The sequence below is a fragment of the Choloepus didactylus genome, chromosome X (assembly GCF_015220235.1).
Source record: "Choloepus didactylus isolate mChoDid1 chromosome X, mChoDid1.pri, whole genome shotgun sequence".
NCBI classification, from domain to species: Eukaryota; Metazoa; Chordata; class Mammalia; order Pilosa; family Megalonychidae; genus Choloepus; species Choloepus didactylus.
Window position 1 is genome coordinate 119,139,877 of NC_051334.1, and position 24,263 is coordinate 119,164,139.

General features: G+C 39.4%; 1 protein-coding gene and 1 long non-coding RNA gene across 9 annotated transcripts in view; one reads left to right on the top strand and one right to left on the bottom strand.

Moving 5' to 3' along the window:
* Nucleotides 1-7,137, top strand: part of LOC119523409 (patatin-like phospholipase domain-containing protein 4) — a 34,598-nt gene extending 27,461 nt beyond the window's left edge. Inside the window, exons 6-7 of the mRNA XM_037822169.1 lie at nucleotides 4,694-4,846; nucleotides 5,594-7,137. Of these exons, the coding sequence (XP_037678097.1) occupies nucleotides 4,694-4,846; nucleotides 5,594-5,725 (285 nt within the window). The 3' untranslated portion in view covers nucleotides 5,726-7,137. The remainder of the gene's footprint in view (nucleotides 1-4,693; nucleotides 4,847-5,593) is intronic.
* LOC119523411 overlaps nucleotides 1-24,263 on the bottom strand; it is a 136,885-nt gene that overhangs the window by 21,860 nt on the left and 90,762 nt on the right. The window lies entirely within an intron of this gene.

Consider the following 24,263-nt stretch of genomic DNA (forward strand, 5'->3'; position numbering starts at 1 on the left):
TTAAATCTTATGTTTTTACCTAATGAATTTCCTTTCAGAATATATGGCCTCTTCAATGATAAAATAAACTACAGGAATGTTCACACTCTCAGGTTATATTTTCAAAGGTTCTTGTCATCAATTTGGGAACAGGAATCAGAATTTTCAGAAGGAGTTCTTAAGAAGTTTTTAAAAGAGATAGCATTGACATTGACAAGGGACTAAAATAATCAGAATATGATTGTCTCTAGAACTAATATATGCACATCACAAGACAAAGCTACAGTTTGATTTTTGTGTTTTTTTGTGGGTTTTTTTGGTTGAAGATTCAAATATTTTAAAATCTATAGTATTTCAAGACCATATATAGGGAATTTGTCACTGTATTCTCCCTGTCCATTGATCATTTGGGTGGGCTATGGATTACTGATCTCTTCATTATTGACCCAGTGCCATATTCATGGGCAAACCATTGTGGGATACCCTGTTATTATGTATTTTTGTAAAACTGTTACTACAGTCCTTGACTTGATTCAGGTATTTCACTCAATATGTACACCAGTCACTGTCATAGCAAACAGTGTTAGTAGCTGTGGCTACCATCTAGATTTGGTTTGATGGAAATCTGGTTATCAATCTATAATTATTCTAAAATAGAAGCTCTTATTTTTTCAGCAGCTTGTCTATTTGAGTTTTGAAGAATCTGCTAGTCTTCCAGGGAATACTTTGTTGTCAAGTGCTAAACAACCTCCTAGAGTCTCTCAAATTTGGATATTTGGAGACATTTTTGATCAACCTTCAGAAACCCCTAAATTAAGACACACAGCAATATACCAAACATCGTTATTTATCAGAAGTCAGTACGGCAGGGTTTCTCAAACTCGCTCGCTTTTTTTTTTTTTTAACTTGACTCCCTTTGAACAGAACAACTCACATGTCTTCTCTGCTCCTCTTCCCTCACCACACCTGGGATATCCTGTCCCCTGACCTAGGAACTCGCCTAGAGTCTCGGTCCCCTCTATTTTGAGCATCACCAACCACGAACATTCTATTGAGTACAACTGTCCGTAGTCTTAATCATGAAGGCAAAGAAGGCATATTTGCAAATATAAAATGACTCTTCAAACCACATTTACTTCCCCGATGCATTCTTTCTGCCCCATCCCTATGAAAATATGATCTGCCCTACTCTCATCAACCATCGCTGAATTTTACAGTGTCGCAAAGACCAACTCCATGTACTTTTTGCCTCTATACTCTACAGCAGGGGTTGGCAAATATTTTCTGCAAAGTATCAGGTAGCCAACATTTGCAGTGCTGTGGGATGTACAATCTCTTCTGATACAACCACTCAATTCTGCCCTTGAAGTATGAAAGCAGCCATAGATGATATGGAAAAGAACGGGCATGGCTGTGTGCCAGTAGCACAATATTTACATAAAAAGATGATGGGTCATAGTTTGCCAACTCCTGGCACAGGGCAAGTTATCCTTTGAGCCTCAGTTTCCTCTTCTGTAAAATGAGGAAACTGAAAACCCTAGCATGACCTACCTACCTTTTAGGGTTCTTGTAAAGGTGAAATGAAATGATATATGGCAAATTGATTTACAAACCATTAAACCATACATAATAATGTTTGTTGATTATTACAGATATCAGCATCTCATGCATTCTTCCAATAAAGGATTTTTTAATTTGTTTTTTGAGCAAAATACACATTAAGAAAATTAAGCACCAAAATCAATTTTATCACTGGTATTTCCCCCGGGGCTATGAAGCACACAGCAGGTGCCCAGTTATTTACTTCCCAATCAATAGGCCCTTTCAATAGAGATTATCGCCTCAGGCTTCCTCCTTTTTTCTTTTTTTTTTTTAAGATTTTAAGTTTTTAGCTTAAATTGTATAATGTTAGTTGCTTAAATTTATAAACCATAGGACTTTTTCTTAATATGTACCCTTAATATATCAGTGTATAAAACAACATTTAACAAGTCCTGACAAACAAATAATCTGGTTTGGCTGGGCGTAACAGGCACCACTCTCTCTTTAGAACTGATTCAATGAATCCTGACTTTTAGTGCTGTAACCTTTAGAAAATAACCCCAGTTGGGCATGGTTTTTTTTTTTTTCCTACTGCACAGTTGTTTATTCATATTTCTTCAGACTCAGGCAATTTACCTTAACTTGGCAGACTTTTAGAATGAGGTCAAAGTTGGGAAAAGGCATAAGAGGTAGGACAAAAGTGGTATTAAGTATCCACAACGCTAAAACTAGCAGGATTTGATTTGCAACCCACTTGGCCTACGTATTTTTTATGTACTTGAACTCACCTTTCCTTTGAGGAAGATGGTGCTATAGGATAAAAACTTAATGAACATACAGCAAAATGCTCATGGGGTTGAGCCAGCAGAGTTATCTTTCTTGAGTATGATTTTGGAATCATAGAAGCTCATGGAGGTGCTGCCCAAGGGGCGAGAATGTAGGAATGGCTTTCAGGAATATATAGCAGAGGACCCATGGACAGAATTATTTAAAGCACAAAATTTTAAACTATCGCTGGAACCTGAGGTATAAAATATTGCAGCTTTTAATCTGGAGGTTGAGGAATATTTGCTACTGTTGTTGCTTCCAGAAATGCTGGCAGATCGCACGTCTGAATGAATGTGTGGTTATTTGGAGTGCTCTCTCTTGGGTAGAGAGAGCACATGTCAGGCAGTAAGGTGTGCTGCTACCGGTAGGATATCGTCTGGGGTGATGGGGGAGCTAGCATCACCGCAAATCCAATGAAGGTATTTGATAAGCTCTACGTTTTCCTTAATCATTTATCCATCAGAATAAGAGCTAACAAGAGTGAACATAATTTGGAAAAAGGATTTCCCATTGCCTGAAACTGTAGTCATTAACCCCATAGTACATTAGAACAGTTTTCAATTTAATGAGCCAGATTGCACTTCTTTTCATTAAGTTGAATAAGTCAGTTGAGCTGTTACTTAAAGTTATATGACACATGGTACATATTTTTAATTTTCCTTGATGAAACCTATATAGATTTTACATCATTGGTGACAGCTTCTACTGAGAATATCAAATTGGGAAATTACTGAATGTCTTTTTTTTTTTTTTTCTTTTCTTGGTATCATTCTATTCCAGAAATCGCAGTCAGAAAAAACAAAAACAGAATTAAGCTCTCAGGCAATAAAGACAGAACCAGATACTTTGGAGAGGCTTCTTATTGTAAATTTCTACTTTTTTAGATGATGTTTATGTAACTTCATACACACACACATATATGCACATATATGAATGTCTGTATCTGTATTTTCATATTTTTATATATGTGTGTGTTATATTCTTTTCAAAATAATGACAATATGCAAATTATCCAGTTCAGTTTCATTTTAACCCAAACTACTCCTTCACTAAAATGTAATTCTCTCAAAAGTTTTATTCCAGCCTTATTTTTTAGTTATTTCTTTTGTCCCCTTTGGGTGAACTGATGGCTGGCTAAGGCCATCGTAAATAGTACAATGTAGGTCATTTAGTCACTAGCTCCAGAAAAAAAAAGAAAACCCAAGAAAGAGATACCTTAGAAGAAGTGAATGAATTGTTAGAAGAAATGAATGAACTACCTGGTTGAGACATCTTCTATCAACCTGTCTTTCCCTCCTCACTCACTTTTGCATTTTAAATGTTCAAGTGAAACTTAATTTGTGAATTTCTCAGCTAAATACTCTGTGAGGGATTCTCCCCTATTACCGGGCTGTATATTTTTTGGCATATCCTCTGCAGGGTATTTCTAATGACAACCATAGCTTCAGGAATTTGAACTTGATCTTTGCCTGTCTGTTGCTGGAGCGCACTGTGTAAATGCATAGGTTTGTGGATGGATGGAGACCCCTTCGCCTGGGAATTGGTAGCATACGCAATGTTCGTTTCGTTTCTCTGGTGGTCCTGCCTCAGTGTACACGTCTGTAGAAGCATAGAGGGGCCGCTGTGGCACCTCCTGCACATCTCACCATCACCCCATCCTTACCTGTGTGCGCTTTCATTTCTTTCCAAAGTAAGGAAATGCCTCTTATCTGCTTGAGCCATCACTCTCTTTGGGGTGTGCTTGCAAGTACAAGAACTCTGAGCAACCCTAGTTTTTTATGCAGCACTTCCCTTTCTTTAAGGCCACACCTCCTGCTCCGTGTCCTCAGCAGCTCCTCTAGTAATAGAAAGGTTTTCAGTTGCTGTGTTTATTTTACATTTGCTGCTAGAAAATGCAAATTTCCATTTCTTACAATAGAAAAAGAACCTCTTGTTGTGGTGGATGTTTTGTTCACTGTCAGTAGTAAACGTGACTTGCCACTCTGATTAAATAGTGACTCCCAAAATAACTCCACATGGCTTCTTGCACAGGCACTATAATCAGTAAAAAAAAAAAAAAATAATTTAACTAAGGCCTTTAAGCAATTGGAGAGAGTTCCTGGTTCTGTCCAGAGTTCTTCTTGTATTGGTAAATGACCCTGTGTACCGAGATTTTTTTTTTTTTTTTTTGCTTCCAAAATAAATCCCCAATCAAATTAGTATACACAAATAGTAATTTAACAGTGTCTCCCAGGCATGGGTTTTACTAGAAGGAAAGAAAACCCTGTCGAGAAACCCATGGTCATTTTCTTCACGTGTGTCGTGTGTCCTTGCCATGGCTTGACTCGGGCGCTTCTTCCCACAGAAGTGGGTGGACGGCGGCTTCACCGATAGCCTTTCTGTCCTGCCTACAGGGCGGACGGTCACCGTCTCACCCTTTGGTGGCCGATCAGACATCTCTCTGCAGGACAAGGGGCAGCCGGAGCTGTACATTAATATCGCCAATCAGAACTTAATCGTGAGTAATAAATGGTATTAAATGGTATTTGAACAGTCCTAATTGAAAACTTTCACCAAGAATTTAGCATGTCTCCCAATTATTTAAGTTTGAGACAGTTCAGTGATGATTTTGTGTACAAACATCTTCACAATAGTGTGTTTTTAATATTTTTACTCCATGCCATCTATCATGTATACATGATCAGTGTTCCCCAAAACTGTGAGTTTGCTATCCTCTTACTGCTTATTATCCATCTCTTTGTTTAACATTTTGCTTCATTTATTTTTTCAGGTTAATAAACTTGGCAGAATTTCAGAGTCAAATTGAACTTAGATCATTTACTGTTTAAAATATGCTGAAAATCTTGGGACCCAAATTTACCTAAAATATTTACCTAAGAATATGGATTGCCTTTCTCTGTCCCAGTGTCTCTCAACCAGGGGTGATTCTGCACCCCAGGGGACATTTGACAATGGCTGGGGTCATGTTGGTTGTCACAACTGGGGGATGAGGTGCTGCTGGCATCTAATGGGTAGAGGCCAGGGGTGCTGCTAAACAGCCTGATGTAGACAGGGCAGCCCCACCACGAAGAGGTCAGAATGTCAGGAGTGCTGAGGCTGAGGACGCCCGATTTACTCTATGGCTGGAGGCACCTTTTTAAGTTTAGTTTTTTTGTACTGCTTTTCTTATTGAGAACGCATATATCATAAAACACGCTGTACATTACTCGTACCTACAGCTCACTTTTCTGTCTTTCCATCCCAGCTGTCAGTGGCCAATCTGGTGAGGCTCAGCCAAGCCCTTTTCCCACCGAGCAAGAGGAAAATGGAATCCCTGCACCAGTGTGGCTTCGACGACACCATTAGGTTTCTACTAAAAGAAAACTGGTTTGAGTAGAATGCTTACAAGTTTATAATTCAAAACAGATTTCAGACATTTTGGGATGCAGAGTTCTAATTAAATATATTTTCAAAAAAATCTATCAGGACCTTGTCGTAAGTAAGGAAACGAGGCATTTTATTAGATTTTGGCAACCTCGTTAAGAAGGGAACACCAAGGGGATGGGGAATCAGTTTCAGGGGATGGTAAATCATGATTTTTAAACCGTGGCAGGTTGAACATGGGGGCTGCCATGAAGACTTTTGCGGAGAATGGCAGCATGCCTTCCACAAAAAGCATGGGCGTCCTTTCACCCGGAACTGAAGGGAACTTATTTATGCTCAGCCCCAACCAGGCCCCCAGGGGAAGCCGCTGTCCAGGGTCCTGGCAGTGGGAGCCAGGGGCAGCCTCTCCAAAGACTTGACAAGTGTCAGCTGAACCCAGGTTGGCTTTCTGGGTAGATGTGTGCTATTTCTCCTGGGAAGGAGGTCGGGGGCAGAGAGAAGAGGGAAGTCAAAAAGCCCAGGAGACTGGGAAATAGGTATGTTTTCCTTTTCTCAGTAGGCAGTTGCCCCACCCCTCCTTCCCCTAAACCCTAGCCCAGCTAAGGAGCTTGTCAGGCTGTTTGGATGTTTCCTGTTGTACAGCCAGGCCTCGCTTGCATGTCCTTTTTTGTCTCCCTCTCAGGCTCCCTGATCACCCCTGCCCTCGGGTTTCCTAAACAGGCCGCACCTCACTGAATGTTTAGCCATTGATCTATATGCTGGATATATCGACCCTTAAATAGATGAAACACTACTGAAAATAAAGAACCAAGTGGGCTGGGAAATAAAAATGACATCCAGAATAATCAGTCTTTTTCTGTTTCCTTTTTAAAATCAGGTCTTATGTTTTTTGAGTAGTTGTCCTATCCCTTTGAGGACTCATATTTGGGTTTACATTAATTCACTTACACTGTCTTAAGTCTTAAATCTGCTTTTATGGGTTTTGCCAAGCATGAACTCTCAATTACTAAGAGGCCGTTAAACACAAACCAATTTAACTGCATGTCTTTTAATTGTTATGCATTTCTCTTTTTACCCTTTGAAACCATTCTTTAAATCAAGTTTATGGTTCTTAAAAGCTCCAAATACAGTTTTCAGCACACAAACACCAACTCATGGCCCTTTTCTTATGTGTGCTGCACAGAACCATAGTAGACAAAAGATGTTTCTTGGGGTACATATTTTTCTCCTCCAGCAAAGATTTTGTTAAATCTTAATATGTTATTTTAGTAAGTGACATAGAAGGATGGATTATTAATTCATTGTGAATTCCATTTATCTACTAGGAGAATTTTCAGTTTTCTCTAAGACTTTTTCACCTTACCCCTTTCTTTAATCATTGTGTGTGATTATGCTATTGATATATTTCAATAAATTCTTTATTGATTCCCCCCAACAAACACAAATCCTGATAGTAGACTTTTTGAAAATATTTTGGACCCACTACGTCTTCACAAGGGGAAGTATGGGCACTGAGTTGATGGATCGTGCTTGCCTTAAAACTATTGTCCGACCTCAGACGACGGAGCAGCCTGCGACAGCTTTCTCCTAGGAGGAGACGCAGCAGTGGAAGGAGTCACAATTTGTAGCACCAGCCTTCTCCAGAGGCACTGTCCCCAATTCTCCTGCCAGGCAAGTTGCAGGCATGCTCTGCTCATCTCTGAGTGGGTCCACGTGTATCACACTAACGGAAACGGGCGTGAAAAGTAGGATCCACTTATTATCAGGATCAGAATTCTGAAACCTCGCCGAGTTGGTATACGGCAAACCTGAAGAGACTTTCTGGCCCAGATACGGATATGTTTGCAGGGCAGTTACTCCGACTGGCAGCTTGATAAGTTCCCAATTCCCTTTTGGGGCAATTTCCTAATATCTTTGAATCTGTCATTTAAAATTTCATTAGTCTTTCTTTTCTTCTCTGCAGTATCACTCTTTACTTTGTAGTTATGGCAACCCACCACTTCCATTGACAATTAGAGAAAATAGATTTGGTTTCCAGGTTAAATGCTCCATAGTAGCAAGCAGATACTCAAATACTCTGTTAGGTTCTGGCTTCATGATGTTGGGAGTAGTTGCCTACACACCAGAGGCTTGCAAAGAAATGGTCTTAGAACTATGGTTATTGAATTGGAATCAAACATGACATTAAAATGCACAGATTTTAGTTTATTCTGCTTTAAATTTTTTTCTCAAAGTGGATAAACACAATCACATTCCTCTTTATATTTATAAATACTAATTATAAAAATATTTTAGATCAATTCCATTACTTCAAAGAACCAATAATTAGCCAAGTATAGTGATTTCTTTTTTTGCCTTAACTGTGTACACTGTAGCAAAATAAAATTGAAAGTTGATGTAATTAATCACAAAATTCAAAGCAGAAAAAGCAAAAAATAATGCAGTCTAGGAAAAGTGGGTGGATTTTTAAAAAAAATATGAAACTTTTTATGTTTACCGACGTAGAGTTTACTCAGGCTGAATTCTCTGTGTAAATGTTTACCTCTGTGTTGTTTTGCCTCAGGTGATATAACCCAAAGCTTTGCTTACTCAGTGCTAACATAACATATATTTCTTTATTCCACATGTATATCCCCTAGCTCAGTATCATTTTCCCTGCCCTTGACCAATTTAAAGAGAAAAAAAAGCATGTTTCAAAATTATCTATTCCAATCATTTCCATACTCTAGAAAGCATTTCTGAATATGCATTATTCACAACTCATAGTAATAACATATCCAATTTTGTTCTTGAAATATAGTTGAAAACGTATACACGTGCATAAACATATGCATGTGCGCACATATATATATACCTAAAATACAACACCCCGTGGCGTGTGCATTTTAACTCTGTGGAGAGGAAGCATTTGCTTCTTGCTGCCCCTCGTGGGACTGGACTCGAGCACAGAGTCTCGCGAGCCTGTGGTAATCGGGACAGAGGAGCAACCGGACAGGCAGGGAGTGGGGGAGGTGCAGCCTGCTGCCTCCCCTTCTGTGAAAGCGACTGGAGACCCTCGCCAGCGGCTGAGCTCCCCATCGGCCACCTGGATGGGAAGAGGCGCTGCCGGAGGAGAGGCTCGGGGTGACACCTCTTCCAACCCAGGGTTGCTTCGGAGAGGGGAAAAATGTGCCCCAGGAGTGAATGCTGAACTCATTGACATTGAAGACACTTTGCAATGTCCCCAAAAGACTAGCTCCTGATGAGCTTGTGCAGCTCAGAAACGAAGGTGTCCCAAGTGACCTAAAGCCAAATAAAGGGCCCGACCTTAGGGCGATTCCAAATCCAGTAGTTAAGGGAAGAGGACTGCAGTCTTAAAAGGGCAGATGGAAGGGCGCAGATCCCTGAAGACAGAGCACTGGCTCTGATCACCTAAGGCGTGCCCCAAAGCAGACAGAACATGGAAGGGGCAGGAACGGTGCCCTGGGATGTCCAGAGCTTGGGGAAGACGGTTGTCATGTTGTTTCTCTAGAGCAGCCTGTGCACTATATGATTTAGGAGGCTGGTCCTCCAGGCCCCGCCAACTGGGGCAACCTCCCACATCACGTCCTCCCAGCAAATTCTTGTGGCTTAAGACGGCTGGAGCTAGTGCCAGTTACTTGCTACTGAAATGTTCCCCTTTGCCACAATTGAGATATACAAACACCTGCCCATCGGCTAGTAAAAAAGTAGTCTAGACCTTAAAAAATATTTCTCTATTAATTTCCCATATTTAAACATCCCCATGAAGCAAAGCACTCTGTGTTTGTCTTTGAGTACTGACAACTTTGTTCTTAAAGTGAGCATAAAAAGGCTGCTAAATACAAAGGGGCTTCAATTAAGGAAACTGTTACCAAGACATGATTTGTCATTTGTCTCTAAACAAGGAGAGGGAATCATCATGTGTCTCTAAATGAGGAGCTCAGTGCTTTGTTGGAACAAACGTGTGGTATAAAAGCGCAGGAGAGTTATCATTCGAACACGGTGTCTTTAACACTCAGAAACCGAACAAAGGAGATGAAGGAGATGGCTTGCTGTATTTCACGATAAAGTCGGCTTAGTATCTTTGCAAATCCCCTCCCAGCACACTGAAAACTGAATATATGAATGTATTTGAACTGTTTTTTATTTCCAATGCAAAAAGTTTATTTTTCAACAAAGTAGGGTGATTTGACTGCATGTTTTAACCAGCGATGTATTGTGATTTCATGCACCGATTTCTTCAGTGACTTTCAGATGTCCTCAGATTTGTCCTAGGGACATATGTGTCTGCCTATGTGTTCATGAAACAACAGATCTTCATGATACAGTACTCACTCTCAGTATATGCAATGCTTTTTGATATTTTTTTCCATTTCATTTTATTTTAAAAATGTCATGCATGCTTACACAATTTCACAAGCAACAATGGGTCACAACCTGCAGTTTGAAAAGCACTGTTCTAACCCAAACTTAGAATATCACCAACACTGAGGCTGTCATTTTGTGCTTAAAAGACCTTTTTTAAAAAAAAAAAAACCCTTCAAATATGGCATATTAGAATAATTATTTGAAATAATTTCATATTTATTTCTCCTCTCAGCACAAAATACTTTCAAATCCTGGAAAAAGAAAAATACCGAAAGAGTAAATTATATTCCATACCTAATTTACCTGTTGATAGTTACCATATTTGCTTCACACATTTAAAAAATATGCAAAACATTACATTTTATTATTAAATTCAGTTTTATTGAAATACATTCACACACCATACAATCATCTATGGTTTACAATCCAATGTCCACAGTATGATAACATAGTTATGCATTCATCACCACAGTCTATCTCTGAACATTTTCCTTACATCAGAAAGAACCAGAGCAAGAATAAAAAATAAAAGTGAAAAAAGAACACCCAAATCATCCACCCCATCCCACCCCATTTGTCCTTTAGTTTTTATCCCCATTTTTCTACTCATCCGTACACTAGATAAAGGGGGTGTGATCCACAAGGTCTTCACAATCACACTGTCACCCCTTGTAATCTACATTATTATATAATTGTCTTCAGTCCAGACTGCTGGGTTGGAGTTTGGTAGTTTCAGGTATTTACTTCTAGCTATTCCAATACATTAAAACCTAAGAGGTGTTATCTATATAATGCATAAGAATGTCCACCAGAGTGACCTCTCGACTCCATTTGAAATCTCTCAGCCACTGAATCTATTTCATCTCATTTTGCATCCCCCTTTTGGGCAAGAAGGTACTCTCAGTCCCATGATGCCGGGTCCACATTCATCCCCGGGAGTCATATTCTGCATTGCCAGGGAGATTTACAACCCTGGGAGTCGGGTCCCACGTAGGGGGGAGGGCAGTGAGTTCACCTGTCGAGATGGCTCAGTTAGCGAGAGAGAGGGCCACATCTGAGCAACAAAGAGGTACTCAGGGGGAGACTCTTAGGCACAATTACATGCAAGTTTAGCCTCTCCTTTGCAGTAACAAGCTTCCTAAGGGCAAGTCCCATGCTCGAGGGCTCAGCACATCAAACTGCCAGTCCCAATGTTTGTGACAACATCAACACCAGTCCATGTGAGGATGTCCAACACATCCGCACCTTCCCCCAGATCCTCAGGGCTGGGGAGGGGGAGGCTGTAAATATATTTTTTATTATCTGCCCAAATTACTCTGGGATGTGTCACTGTTTCATTCCAGCCTATACTAACCTACCGTATCTCACTTCCTATTCAAAGTTCCATGCAATTGTGGTGTTTGAACAAATCGACTGTAGAGTTGTACTGTTTAGAAAATTTAGATCCTGTACCAAATAGATACCTCTTCCCTTGGTCTCATATGGAAGTTGAAAAAACATTACATTTTAAAGCTAAAGCTCCCCTCCTAACTCCTTTCTCCCTCTTCTCCCAGAGGTAACTGCTCTTCTGAAATTGACTTGTGTTTCTTTATGAATAATTTTGAATCTGTGTATGTGCTTATATATATAGCCATACATATCTATAATATGATGGTTGGGTTCATGTGTAAACTTGGCCAAGAAATGGTGCCCACCTGTCTGTTCAAGCAAGCACTAGCCTAACTGTTACTGCAAGGACATTTCATGGACTTAAATCATCAGTATTTTGATTGCATATCTATGGCTGATTATGTCTTCAATCAACTGAGGAGACAGCCTTCAGCAATGAGAGAAGTCTCATCCAATCAGCTGAAGGCTTTAAAAGGAGAAGTGATGACTTCAGCAGTCAGAAAAGAGAACTTTCATCTCTACTTCAGCCAGCCAGCTTTTCCCGGGGAATTCATTAAAAACCTTCATCAGAGTTCCCAGCCTGCAGCCCACTCTTCAGAATTTAGACTCGTACATCCCCACATTTGCGTGAGACACTTTTATAAAATCTCATACTATTTACGGATGTCTCCTGTTGGTTCTGTTTCCCTAGAGAATCCTGATTAATACATATATACCCCCCCCACCCCGTGTGTGTGTGTGTGTGTGTGTGTGTGTGTGTGTGTGTGTGTGTGTGTGTGTGTGATATATATATATATATATAGAGAGAGAGAGAGACAGAGAGACAGAGAGAGAGGGAGGGAGGAGGGAGGGAGGGATATAACAGTATTTTTGTGTGCCTTTTAAAATCTGCATAATGGCATCATTTAGTGGGTATCCTTTTTCAACTCATTTTTCCCACTCAGATTGATTCTTGTGGATGCAGGTAGGTCAGATTCAAGGATTTCAACTATTATATTAAAATGCATTTACTCATGTTTCTGTCAGCAGACATTTAAGTCTTTCCAGGTTTTCCACTCATACCAAATATATTGCTATGCCCATCCTCAAACATGTTTCCTGGTGCAATGTGTGTGCAAAACTCTAGGGTATGTGCTGGTGGAATTGGTGCATGGTCACAGGCTACACACATTTTCCACTTGACTGGATCTTGTAACCCCTCCAAAGGGGAAACACTGTTTCACACCCAGGGTCTCAAGTGAGAATTCCCATGGCTTCTGGGATCCTCACCTTTTAATACATTTGCTAATCTTATTTTTGTTTTAACTACTATTTCTCTGGTTGCTAGATAGGAGGACATCTTTTTAAAAAGTAACTTTTTTTCACAGTCATAAAAATTGGATGTTTGGCAAGGAGAGTTTTCCTGAATCATTTGGGAGTGTCCTCAACCTGATTCCCTACCACCTTGAGTATTTTTTAATTTCCTACAGTGACATTCTTCTACATAACCATAACATAATAATCAAGATCAGGGAATTAACATCAATATGTGGCTCGAACCCTCAGGTGCCATTCCAGTTCCACCAGTTGTCCCAATAATGTCTTTTATGACCCAAGAATTCAAGTCAGACTCCCATGTTCTGCTCCTCACTGCATCTCTGTAGTCATCATCAGTCGAGATCCTTTTCTCAGTCTTCTCTGGACTTCATGGCCCCAAGAGTTTGGAAGATCATGGCCAGTTATTTTTAGGATTTCCTTCAATGTGGGTTTATCTGACGTTTCCTGGTGATTAGCTTCAGGTCGCACCTTTGGCAGGGAAATCACAGGTGTGATGCTGCATTCTGCTCATCGCATCTGACCAGGTAGCTCACGATTTCTCCTTGCCTAAGTGACTTTTCCCTTTAGAATTATTAAGGCTCTTGTTGGGAAGTATTTTGAAGCTCCATAAATTTCTTGTTCCTCATAAAGCTTTCAATTTGTTTATTTACATCTGTATAGACTCATGATTTTCTACAGGATTCAGCAGGTTATTATCTGTTAATATTATCCTTTGTTTTGATGCTCACGTTGTCCTCAGTTTGATCAGTGGGAGCCATTTTAGCTGGCTTCTATGTCCTTTGAGCAGATCTGCCTCATTCTTTGAACCACTTCCCTGCTTTCTGGCTAAAGATGTTCCAGGCTCATCTCGTACTCTCTCTGCCCCATCCCTGGATTCAGCCATTTCTCCAAGGTGCTCTGGTTCCTTGTAGTGGAAATTGGTATTGATAATTATCATAATTATAAATCAAATTTATTAGCCAAATAGCATTGTTATTCATATCATGCTGTTCCCAAGTCTGCCCAGTGGCTACAGCTACGGACTACGTATGTTTGTGTGTGTGTGTGCATGCATGCATGTGTTCAAACATTTAAATCTATATTTATTTTGATGTCTATTGATTATGTATCTATCATCATGATATCTATGAAAAAACATGAGTTCATACAGACATGTCCAACTCCAGACTTCATTTCTAGTTTTCCCCCTTTCTGTTTTCCTAACTCCCTTCTTTGTCAGTGAGAAATCTGGCATCTCTTATGTTTGACCTGTTTCTTATTTAATCTGCTCACCTGGTATAACCAATCTCCCTTCTATACCACTACTTCCTACCCTGCTTGAGTGTCCTTCTCACTCAACTTGGCTCTGGGTCCTCATTCCAGGTTTCCATCCTTGATAAACACTCTTTTAAAGGAGGTTATTGACCATTTGTGTTTTCTCTTTATATGATTTACCTTTTATTTATCTTTTTAATTTTTTTATTGGGTTGTCTTGTTCTTAACTTGTTGGAATTCTTTATATTTTCTCCATCCTGCTTTTGCTTTTATTGGATTTATTCTTAAATGCCTTAATTCTCATGCTTATTTTAAATTGAATTTATTTTTAGTACATTTTGTAGTTTTTCTGGTGCAAGAAATACTGCTAATTGTACAATAATCACCCTTGCTGAATTCCCTCTTTAATTGCAATTAATAGATTCTCTTGGGTAGTCCATGTAGATAATCAAATTGAAGATGAGTTGTAAGGATTTTGTTTATTCCTTTTCAGAAATTGTGCTGCTCAGCTCTTCTATTTCCTATATTCTCCATCTTAGCATTGTATAGATGCAGCAGTAAGTTCCTTCTTGTCTTACTACTCTTTTTAAAGAAGCTACAGCTTTAAATATAATATTTACCTTAACTATCCTTTATCAGGTTAGTGAAATTACCATTTGCAGAATTTACTTAGAGGATTTTGTTTGTTTCATTTATCATGAATAAATGATACATGTATTTTCTATGTATTGTGATGGTTTTCTCCTTATTCTGTTAATGCAACAGATCCCATTGGTAAATGCTCTATCCACTCAGCTATCTTTCCATGCCTACTTGCTTGTGATGTCTTTCTGTCTGTCCATCTTTCAATAATTGCATTCCGATAGTTCAACAATAAGATTCTAAATTTAAGTCTTAACTAAGTGAATTATTTAAAGGAAGAAAATAATTATCTTGTCAGATGCATTAAAGTAATTTGATAGCTTTCAATATGCATGCCTGATTAATAAAAAATAGCTGCTCACAATTAAGCATAAAAATAAGTTTCAATAAAAAAATCACTCAACAAAATCACTCACAGAAAATGCCAAGCCTGATGTCTAATAATCAAGTGTGAAAGATGTTTCCATTAAAGCTGGGAAGAAAACAAGTATACCTGACCTATCTGCTATTATGCCACTTGCTCTGGAAACTGGAAAATGCAGCAAAAAGAAAATTAAGTAAAAGGTTAACAAATGGAAAAGAAGAGCAAAATGATCATCATTTGTAAATTGTCTCTGGCAACAAGCACATGATCAAAGATATGAGAGGTCCTCAGTCAGTGAGGAATGAATAAATGACTGAATACTTAAATTCAAATGTAGTCAACCAAAAAAATATATTATGAGGAGTTTAAAAATTCATTGGAATGTCTCTGGAAATATATGAAAATTAATATTTTTCTATCAGAAGTTTAAAAAGTGGCAAAGTGCATGGTTATAGAAATCTAGAAAAAGTGCAAGACACAACCAAAAACACTATGTACATATATGATGTCAGATATGTAATGTTCCTGAATGGGTAGATTAAATCCTACCTGGTGTCTAGCCTCTTTTAATTAAACCAGGAATGTTACAAATTTCAATCACATGCTCAGTATTTTTCTTTTCAAAATGTAACAAATGGATGTTAAAATTCACCTGGCAGAATAAATTCTCAAAAAAGCCAAGAAATGTTAAATAATTTCCTTAACCTTCTTAATATCTTCCGTGAATTTTCTCTTAGGGTCTTTTGTCCATTTTCCTAAGGCAGCCTTCAAATTTTTTTTCTTATTTAAGGGAAGCACAGTAAAGAAATCATTTTTAGAAGAGCTAATTGTCAAATGTTTTTGTTGCATGAGAAGGAACCCAACTTAAATTACCTCAAGCCAAAGATGGATAAAGAAAAGGGGAGGAAATTACTGAGCTATAAAAACCAGGGCTCTTCCTGGCATACTTGAGAGCTTGTTAGAAATGCAGAATCACAGGCTACCCCAACCTACATTTTATCTGCATTTTTATCCAGAATCTGCATTTTATCTAGATTCCCAGGTGATTTGTATGCACAGTAAGTTTTGAGAAGCTCTGCTTACATGCTGGTTTCTATAGTGATAGGATTGAAAAAAATTGGTTTTAGGAGGGTAATAAATGTGACAGGTTATATGGAAACCATTGCCTTATTTTAAAGACAAAATTTTCCAAGATGCTTGGCATTAAAGAGAATATACTTGAAAGATAAATGTGTGGAAAGAAGGTATGTTTTTGGTTGGGAATGGTAGGCCGGTTGAGGAAGAGGACTTGGACATCCTTGTCAGTGAATGAGCCAGTGAATGGAGGAACTGAAGAGGTGAACACAAAAGGGGGCAATCTATTGAGCAAGTTTCTGTTGAAAGTTGGGATAGAGCCAATCTAAAGCACTGACAGAAAACTGAGGGGAATGGAAAAAACTCGCTAGAGAAGCAAGACCTTAGGAAGAGAGAGGAATTGACTATAACAAAGATCACTCGGTAGAGAAAAGTGAGCAGGTTTGTTGGTTTTCATTTTAAAAAATAAAAGGCAAATCATCTACGTTTGTAAAAAACTTTACTTCTTTATGTAAAAACTATGGTCTACAAGAGAAAATGTGAGAAGCTAGCAGAGATAATTCATTTGAACTATTAGTGAAACCAACAAATTGGTTTTTTTTATGGCTTTCTACCACAATTCAGTAGCCTGCAACTGGAAAGAAAGAATAAGGACACTCCTGTTGGGAAATTAGGAAACAGGAGAAAGGAAGGTTGTGGAGCCAAAGGTCTGGGGTGTTAACAGTGCGTGCCCTGTGTCTGGTTCAGCAGAATGAAGGATTAGAAGAGATGAGGAGAGAGAGGCGGGGCAAGATGGCAGACTGGTGAGCTGTATGTTTTAGTTACTCCTCCAGGAAAGTAGGTAAAAAGCCAGGAACTGCGTGGACTGGACACCACAGAGCAATCTGTCTTTGGGCATACTTCATACAACACTCATGAAAACGTGGAACTGCTGAGATCAGCGAAATCTGTAAGTTTTTGCGGCCAGGGGACCCGCGCCCCTCCCTGCCAGGCTCAGTCCCGGGGGAGGAGGGGCTGTCAGCTCCAGGAAGGAGAAGGGAGAATTGCAGTGGCTGCTCTCATCGGAAACTCATTCTACTGATTCAAACTCCAACCATAGATAGACTGAGGCCAGACACCAGAGACTCTGAGAGCAGCCAGCCCAGCAGAGAGGAGACGGGCATAGAAGGAAAACAACACGAGAAGCTCCAAAGTAAAAGCAGAGGATTTTTGGAGTTCTGGTGAACACAGAAAGGGGAAGGGCGGAGATCAGGCCTTGAGGCGCATATGCAAATCCCGAAGCAAGGCTGATCTCTCTGCCCAGGGCACCTTTCCTTAATGGCCCTGGTTGCTTTGTCTATTAGCATTTCAATAACCCATTAGATCTCTGAGGAGGGCCGTTTTTTTTTTTTTTTTTTTTTTTTTAAATCCTTTTTGCTTTTTCTAAAACAATTACTCTAAGAAGCTCAATACAGAAAGCTTCAAAGAATTGAAATTTGGGCACGTCAAGTCAAGAGCAGAACTAAGAGAGCTCTGAGACAAAAGGCAATAATCCAGTGGCTGAGAAAATTCACTAAACAACACAACTTCCCAAGAAAAGGGGGGTGTCCGCTCACAGCCACCATCCTGGTGGACAGGAAACACTCCTGCCCATCGCCAGCCCCATAGCCCAGAGCTGCCCCAGACAACCCAGTGTGACGGAAGTGCTTCAAATAACAGGCACACACCACAAAACTGGGCGTGGACATTAGCCTTCCCTGCAACCTCAGCTGAATGTCCCAGAGCTGGGAAGGGGGAGCAGTGTGAATTAACAGAGCCCCATTCAGCCATCATTTGAGCAGACTGGGAGCCTCCCAACACAGCCCAGCAGCCCAGAACTGCCCTGGGGGGACGGCACTCACCTGTGACATAGCACAGTCATCCCTCAACAGAGGACCCGGGGTGCACAGCCTGGAAGAGGGGCCCACTTGCAAGTCTCAGGAGCCATACGCCAATACCAAAGACTTGTGGGTCAGTGGCAGAGACAAACTGTGGCAGGACTGAACTGAAGGATTAGACTATTGCAGTAGCTTTAAAACTCTAGGATCATCAGGGAGATTTGATTGTTAGGGCCACCCCCCCTCCCCGACTGCCCAGAAACACGCCCCACATACAGGGCAGGCAACACCAACTACACACGCAAGCTTGGGACACCAATTGGGCCCCACAAGACTCACTCCCCCACTCACCAAAAAGGCTAAGCAGGGGAGATCTGGCTTGTGGAGAACAGGTGGCTCGTGGACGCCACCTGCTGGTTAGTTAGAGAAAGTGTACTCCACGAAGCTGTAGATCTGATAAATTAGAGATAAGGACTTCAACTGGTCTACAAACCCTAAAAGACCCCTATCAAGGACAGCAAATGCCACGAGGCCAAAAACAACAGAAAATTATAAAGCATATGAAAAAACCAGACGATATGGATAACCCAAGCCCAAGCACCCAAATCAAAAGACCAGAAGAGACACACCTAGAGCAGCTACTCAAAGAACTAAAGATGAACAATGAGACCCTAGTACGGGATATGAAGGAAATCAAGAAGACCCTAGAAGAGCATAAAGAAGACATTGCAAGACTAAATAAAAAAATGGATGATCTTATGGAAATTAAAGAAACTGTTGACCAAATTAAAAAGATTCTGGACACTCATAGTACAAGACTAGAGGAAGTTGAACAACGAATCAGTGACCTGGAAGATGACAGAATGGAAAATGAAAGCATAAAAGAAAGAATGGGGAAAAAAATTGAAAAACTCGAAATGGACCTCAGGGATATGATAGATAATATGAAACGTCCGAATATAAGACTCATTGGTGTCCCAGAAGGGGAAGAAAAGGGTAAAGGTCTAGGAAGAGTATTCAAAGAAATTGTTGGGGAAAACTTCCCAAATCTTCTAAACAACATAAATACACAAATCATAAATGCTCAGCGAACTCCAAATAGAATAAATCCAAAAAAACCCACTCCGAGACATATACTGATCACACTGTCAAACATAGAAGAGAAGGAGCAAGTTCTGAAAGCAGCAAGAGAAAAGCAATTCACCACATACAAAGGAAACAGCATAAGACTAAGTAGTGACTACTCAGCAGCCACCATGGAGGCGAGAAGGCAATGGCACGATATATTTAAAATTCTGAGAGAGAGGAATTTCCAGCCAAGAATATTTTATCCAGCAAAGCTCTCCTTCAAATTTGAGGGAGAGCTTAAATTTTTCACAGACAAAGAAATGCTGAGAGAATTTGCTAATAAGAGACCTGCCCTACTGGAGATACTAAAGGGAGCCCTACAGACAGAGAAACAAAGACAGGACAGAGAGACTTGGAGAAAGGTTCAGTACTAAAGAGATTCGGTATGGGTACAATAAAGGATATTAATAGAGAGAGGGAAAAATATGGCAAACATAATCCAAAGGATAAGATGGCCGATTCAAGAAATGCCTTCACGGTTTTAACGTTGAATGTAAATGGATTAAACTCCCCAATTAAAAGATATAGATTCGCAGAATGGATCAAAAAAAATGAACCATCAATATGTTGCATACAAGAGACTCATCTTAGACACAGGGACACAAAGAAATTGAAAGTGAAAGGATGGAAAAAAATATTTCATGCAAGCTACAGCCAAAAGAAAGCAGGTGTAGCAATATTAATCTCAGATAAAATAGACTTCAAATGCAGGGATGTTTTGAGAGACAAAGAAGGCCACTACATATTAATAAAAGGGGCAATTCAGCAAGAAGAAATAACAATCGTAAATGTCTATGCACCCAATCAAGGTGCCACAAAATACATGAGAGAAACATTGGCAAAACTAAAGGAAGCAATTGATGTTTCCACAATAATTGTGGGAGACTTCAACACATCACTCTCTCCTATAGATAGATCAACCAGACAGAAGACCAATAAGGAAATTGAAAACCTAAACAATATGATAAATGAATTAGATTTAACAGACATCTACAGGACATTACATCCCAAATCACCAGGATACACATACTTTTCTAGTGCTCACGGAACTTTCTCCAGAATAGATCATATGCTGGGACATAAAACAAGCCTCAATAAATTTAAAAAGATTGAAATTATTCAAAGCACATTCTCTGACCACAATGGAATACAATTAGAAGTCAATAACCATCAGAGACTTAGAAAATTCACAAATACCTGGAGGTTAAACAACACACTCCTAAACAATCAGTGGGTTAAAGAAGAAATAGCAAGAGAAATTGCTAAATATATAGAGACGAATGAAAATGAGAACACAACATACCAAAACCTATGGGATGCAGCAAAAGCAGTGCTAAGGGGGAAATTTATAGCACTAAACGCATATATTAAAAAGGAAGAAAGAGCCAAAATCAAAGAACTAATGGATCAACTGAAGAAGCTAGAAAATGAACAGCAAACCAATCCTAAACCAAGTACAAGAAAAGAAATAACAAGGATTAAAGCAGAAATAAATGACATAGAGAACAAAAAAACAATAGAAAGGATAAATATCACCAAAAGTTGGTTCTTTGAGAAGATCAACAAGATTGACAAGCCCCTAGCTAGACTGACAAAATCAAAAAGAGAGAAGACCCATATAAACAAAATAATGAATGAAAAAGGTGACATAACTGCAGATCCTGAAGAAATTAAAAAAATTATAAGAGGATATTATGAACAACTGTATGGCAACAAACTGGATAATGTAGAAGAAATGGACAATTTCCTGGAAACATATGAACAACCTAGACTGACCAGAGAAGAAATAGAAGACCTCAACCAACCCATCACAAGCAAAGAGATCCAATCAGTCATCAAAAATCTTCCCACAAATAAATGCCCAGGGCCAGATGGCTTCACAGGGGAATTCTACCAAACTTTCCAGAAAGAACTGACACCAATCTTACTCAAACTCTTTCAAAACATTGAAAAAAATGGAACACTACCTAACTCATTTTATGAAGCTAACATCAATCTAATACCAAAACCAGGCAAAGATGCTACAAAAAAGGAAAACTACCGGCCAATCTCCCTAATGAATATAGATGCAAAAATCCTCAACAAAATACTTGCAAATCGAATCCAAAGACACATTAAAAAAATCATACACCATGACCAAGTGGGGTTCATTCCAGGCATGCAAGGATGGTTCAACATAAGAAAAACAATCAATGTATTACAACACATTAAAAACTCGAAAGGGAAAAATCAATTGATCATCTCAATAGATGCTGAAAAAGCATTTGACAAAATCCAACATCCGTTTTTGATAAAAACACTTCAAAAGGTAGGAATTGAAGGAAACTTCCTCAACATGATAAAGAGCATATATGAAAAACCCACAGCCAGCATAGTACTCAATGGTGAGAGACTGAAAGCCTTCCCTCTAAGATCAGGAACAAGACAAGGATGCCCGCTGTCACCACTGTTATTCAACATTGTGCTGGAAGTGCTAGCCAGGGCAATCCGGCAAGACAAAGAAATAAAAGGCATCCAAATTGGAAAAGAAGAAGTAAAACTGTCATTGTTTGCAGATGATATGATCTTATATCTAGAAAACCCTGAGAAATCAACGATACACCTACTAGAGCTAATAAACAAATTTAGCAAAGTAGCGGGATACAAGATTAATGCACATAAGTCAGTAATGTTTCTATATGCTAGAAATGAACAAACTGAAGAGACACTCAAGAAAAAGATACCATTTTCAATAGCAACTAAAAAAATCAAGTACCTAGGAATCAACTTAACTAAAGATGTAAAAGACCTATACAAAGAAAACTACATAACTCTACTAAAAGAAATAGAAGGGGACCTTAAAAGATGGAAAAATATTCCATGTTCATGGATAGGAAGGCTAAATGTCATTAAGATGTCAATTCTACCCAAACTCATCTACAGATTCAATGCAATCCCAATCAAAATTCCAACAACCTACTTTGCAGACTTGGAAAAGCTAGTTATCAAATTTATTTGGAAAGGGAAGATGCCTCGAATTGCTAAAGACACTCTAAAAAAGAAAAACGAAGTGGGAGGACTTACACTCCCTGACTTTGAAGCTTATTATAAAGCCACAGTTGCCAAGACAGCATGGTACTGGCACAAAGATAGACATATAGATCAATGGAATCGAATTGAGAATTCAGAGATAGACCCTCAGATCTATGGCCGACTGATCTTTGATAAGGCCCCCAAAGTCACCGAACTGAGCCATAATGGTCTTTTCAACAAATGGGGCTGGGAGAGTTGGATATCCATATCCAAAAGAATGAAAGAGGACCCCTACCTCACCCCCTACACAAAAATTAACTCAAAATGGACCAAAGATCTCAATATAAAAGAAAGTACCATAAAACTCCTAGAAGATAATGTAGGAAAACATCTTCAAGACCTTGTATTAGGAGGCCACTTCCTAGACTTTACACCCAAAGCACAAGCAACAAAAGAGAAAATAGATAAATGGGAACTCCTCAAGCTTAGAAGTTTCTGCACCTCAAAGGAATTTCTCAAAAAGGTAAAGAGGCAGCCAACTCAATGGGAAAAAATTTTTGGAAACCATGTATCTGACAAAAGACTGATATCTTGCATATACAAAGAAATCCTACAACTCAATGACAATAGTACAGACAGCCCAATTATAAAATGGGCAAAAGATATGAAAAGACAGTTCTCTGAAGAGGAAATACAAATGGCCAAGAAACACATGAAAAAATGTTCAGCTTCACTAGCTATTAGAGAGATGCAAATTAAGACCACAATGAGATACCATCTAACACCGGTTAGAATGGCTGCCATTAAACAAACAGGAAACTACAAATGCTGGAGGGGATGTGGAGAAATTGGAACTCTTATTCATTGTTGGTGGGACTGTATAATGGTTCAGCCACTCTGGAAGTCAGTCTGGCAGTTCCTTAGAAAACTAGATATAGAGCTACCATTCGATCCAGCGATTGCACTCCTCGGTATATACCCGGAAGATCGGAAAGCAGTGACACGAACAGATATCTGCACGCCAATGTTCATAGCAGCATTATTCACAATTGCCAAGAGATGGAAACAACCCAAATGTCCTTCAACAGATGAGTGGATAAATAAAATGTGGTATATACACACGATGGAATACTACGCGGCAGTAAGAAGGAACGATCTGGTGAAACATATGACAACATGGATGAACCTTGAAGACATAATGCTGAGCGAAATAAGCCAGGCACAAAAAGAGAAATATTATATGCTACCACTAATGTGAACTTTGAAAATGTAAAACAAATGGTTTATAATGTAGAATGTAGGGGAACTAGCAGTAGAGAGCAATTAAGGAAGGGGGAACAATAATCCAGGAAGAACAGATAAGCTATTTAACGTTCTGGGGATGCCCAGAAATGACTATGGTCTGTTATTTCTGATGGTTGTAGTAGGAACAAGTTCACTGAAATGTTGCTATATTATGTAACTTTCTTGGGGTAAAGTAGGAACATGTTGGAAGTTAAGCAGTTATCTTAGGTTAGTTGTCTTTTTCTTACTCCCTTGCTATGGTCTCTTTGAAATGCTCTTTTATTGTATGTTTGTTTTCTTTTTAACTTTTTTTTCATACAGGTGATTTGAAAAAAGAAGGGAAAGTTAAAAAAATAAAAAAATAAAAAAATAAAAAAAAAAGATGTAGTGCCCCCTTGAGGAGCCTGTGGAGAATGCAGGGGTATTCGCCTACCCCACCTCCATGGTTGCTAACATGACCACAGACATAGGGGACTGGTGGTTTGATGGGTTGAGCCCTCTACCATAAGTTTTACCCTTGGGAAGACGGTTGCTGCAAAGGAGAGGCTAGGCCTCCCTGTATTTGTGCCTAAGAGTCTCCTCCTGAATGCCTCTTTGTTGCTCAGATGTGGCCCTCTCTCTCTGGCTAAGCCAACTTGAAAGGTGAAATCACTGCCCTCCCCCCTACGTGGGATCAGACACCCAGGGAAGTGAATCTCCCTGGCAACGTGGAATATGACTCCCAGGGAGGAATGTAGACCTGGCACCGTGGGACGGAGAACATCTTCTTGACCAAAAGGGGGATGTGAAAGGAAATGAAATAAGCTTCAGTGGCAGAGAGATTCCAAAAGGAGCCGAGAGGTCACTCTGGTGGGCACTCTTAT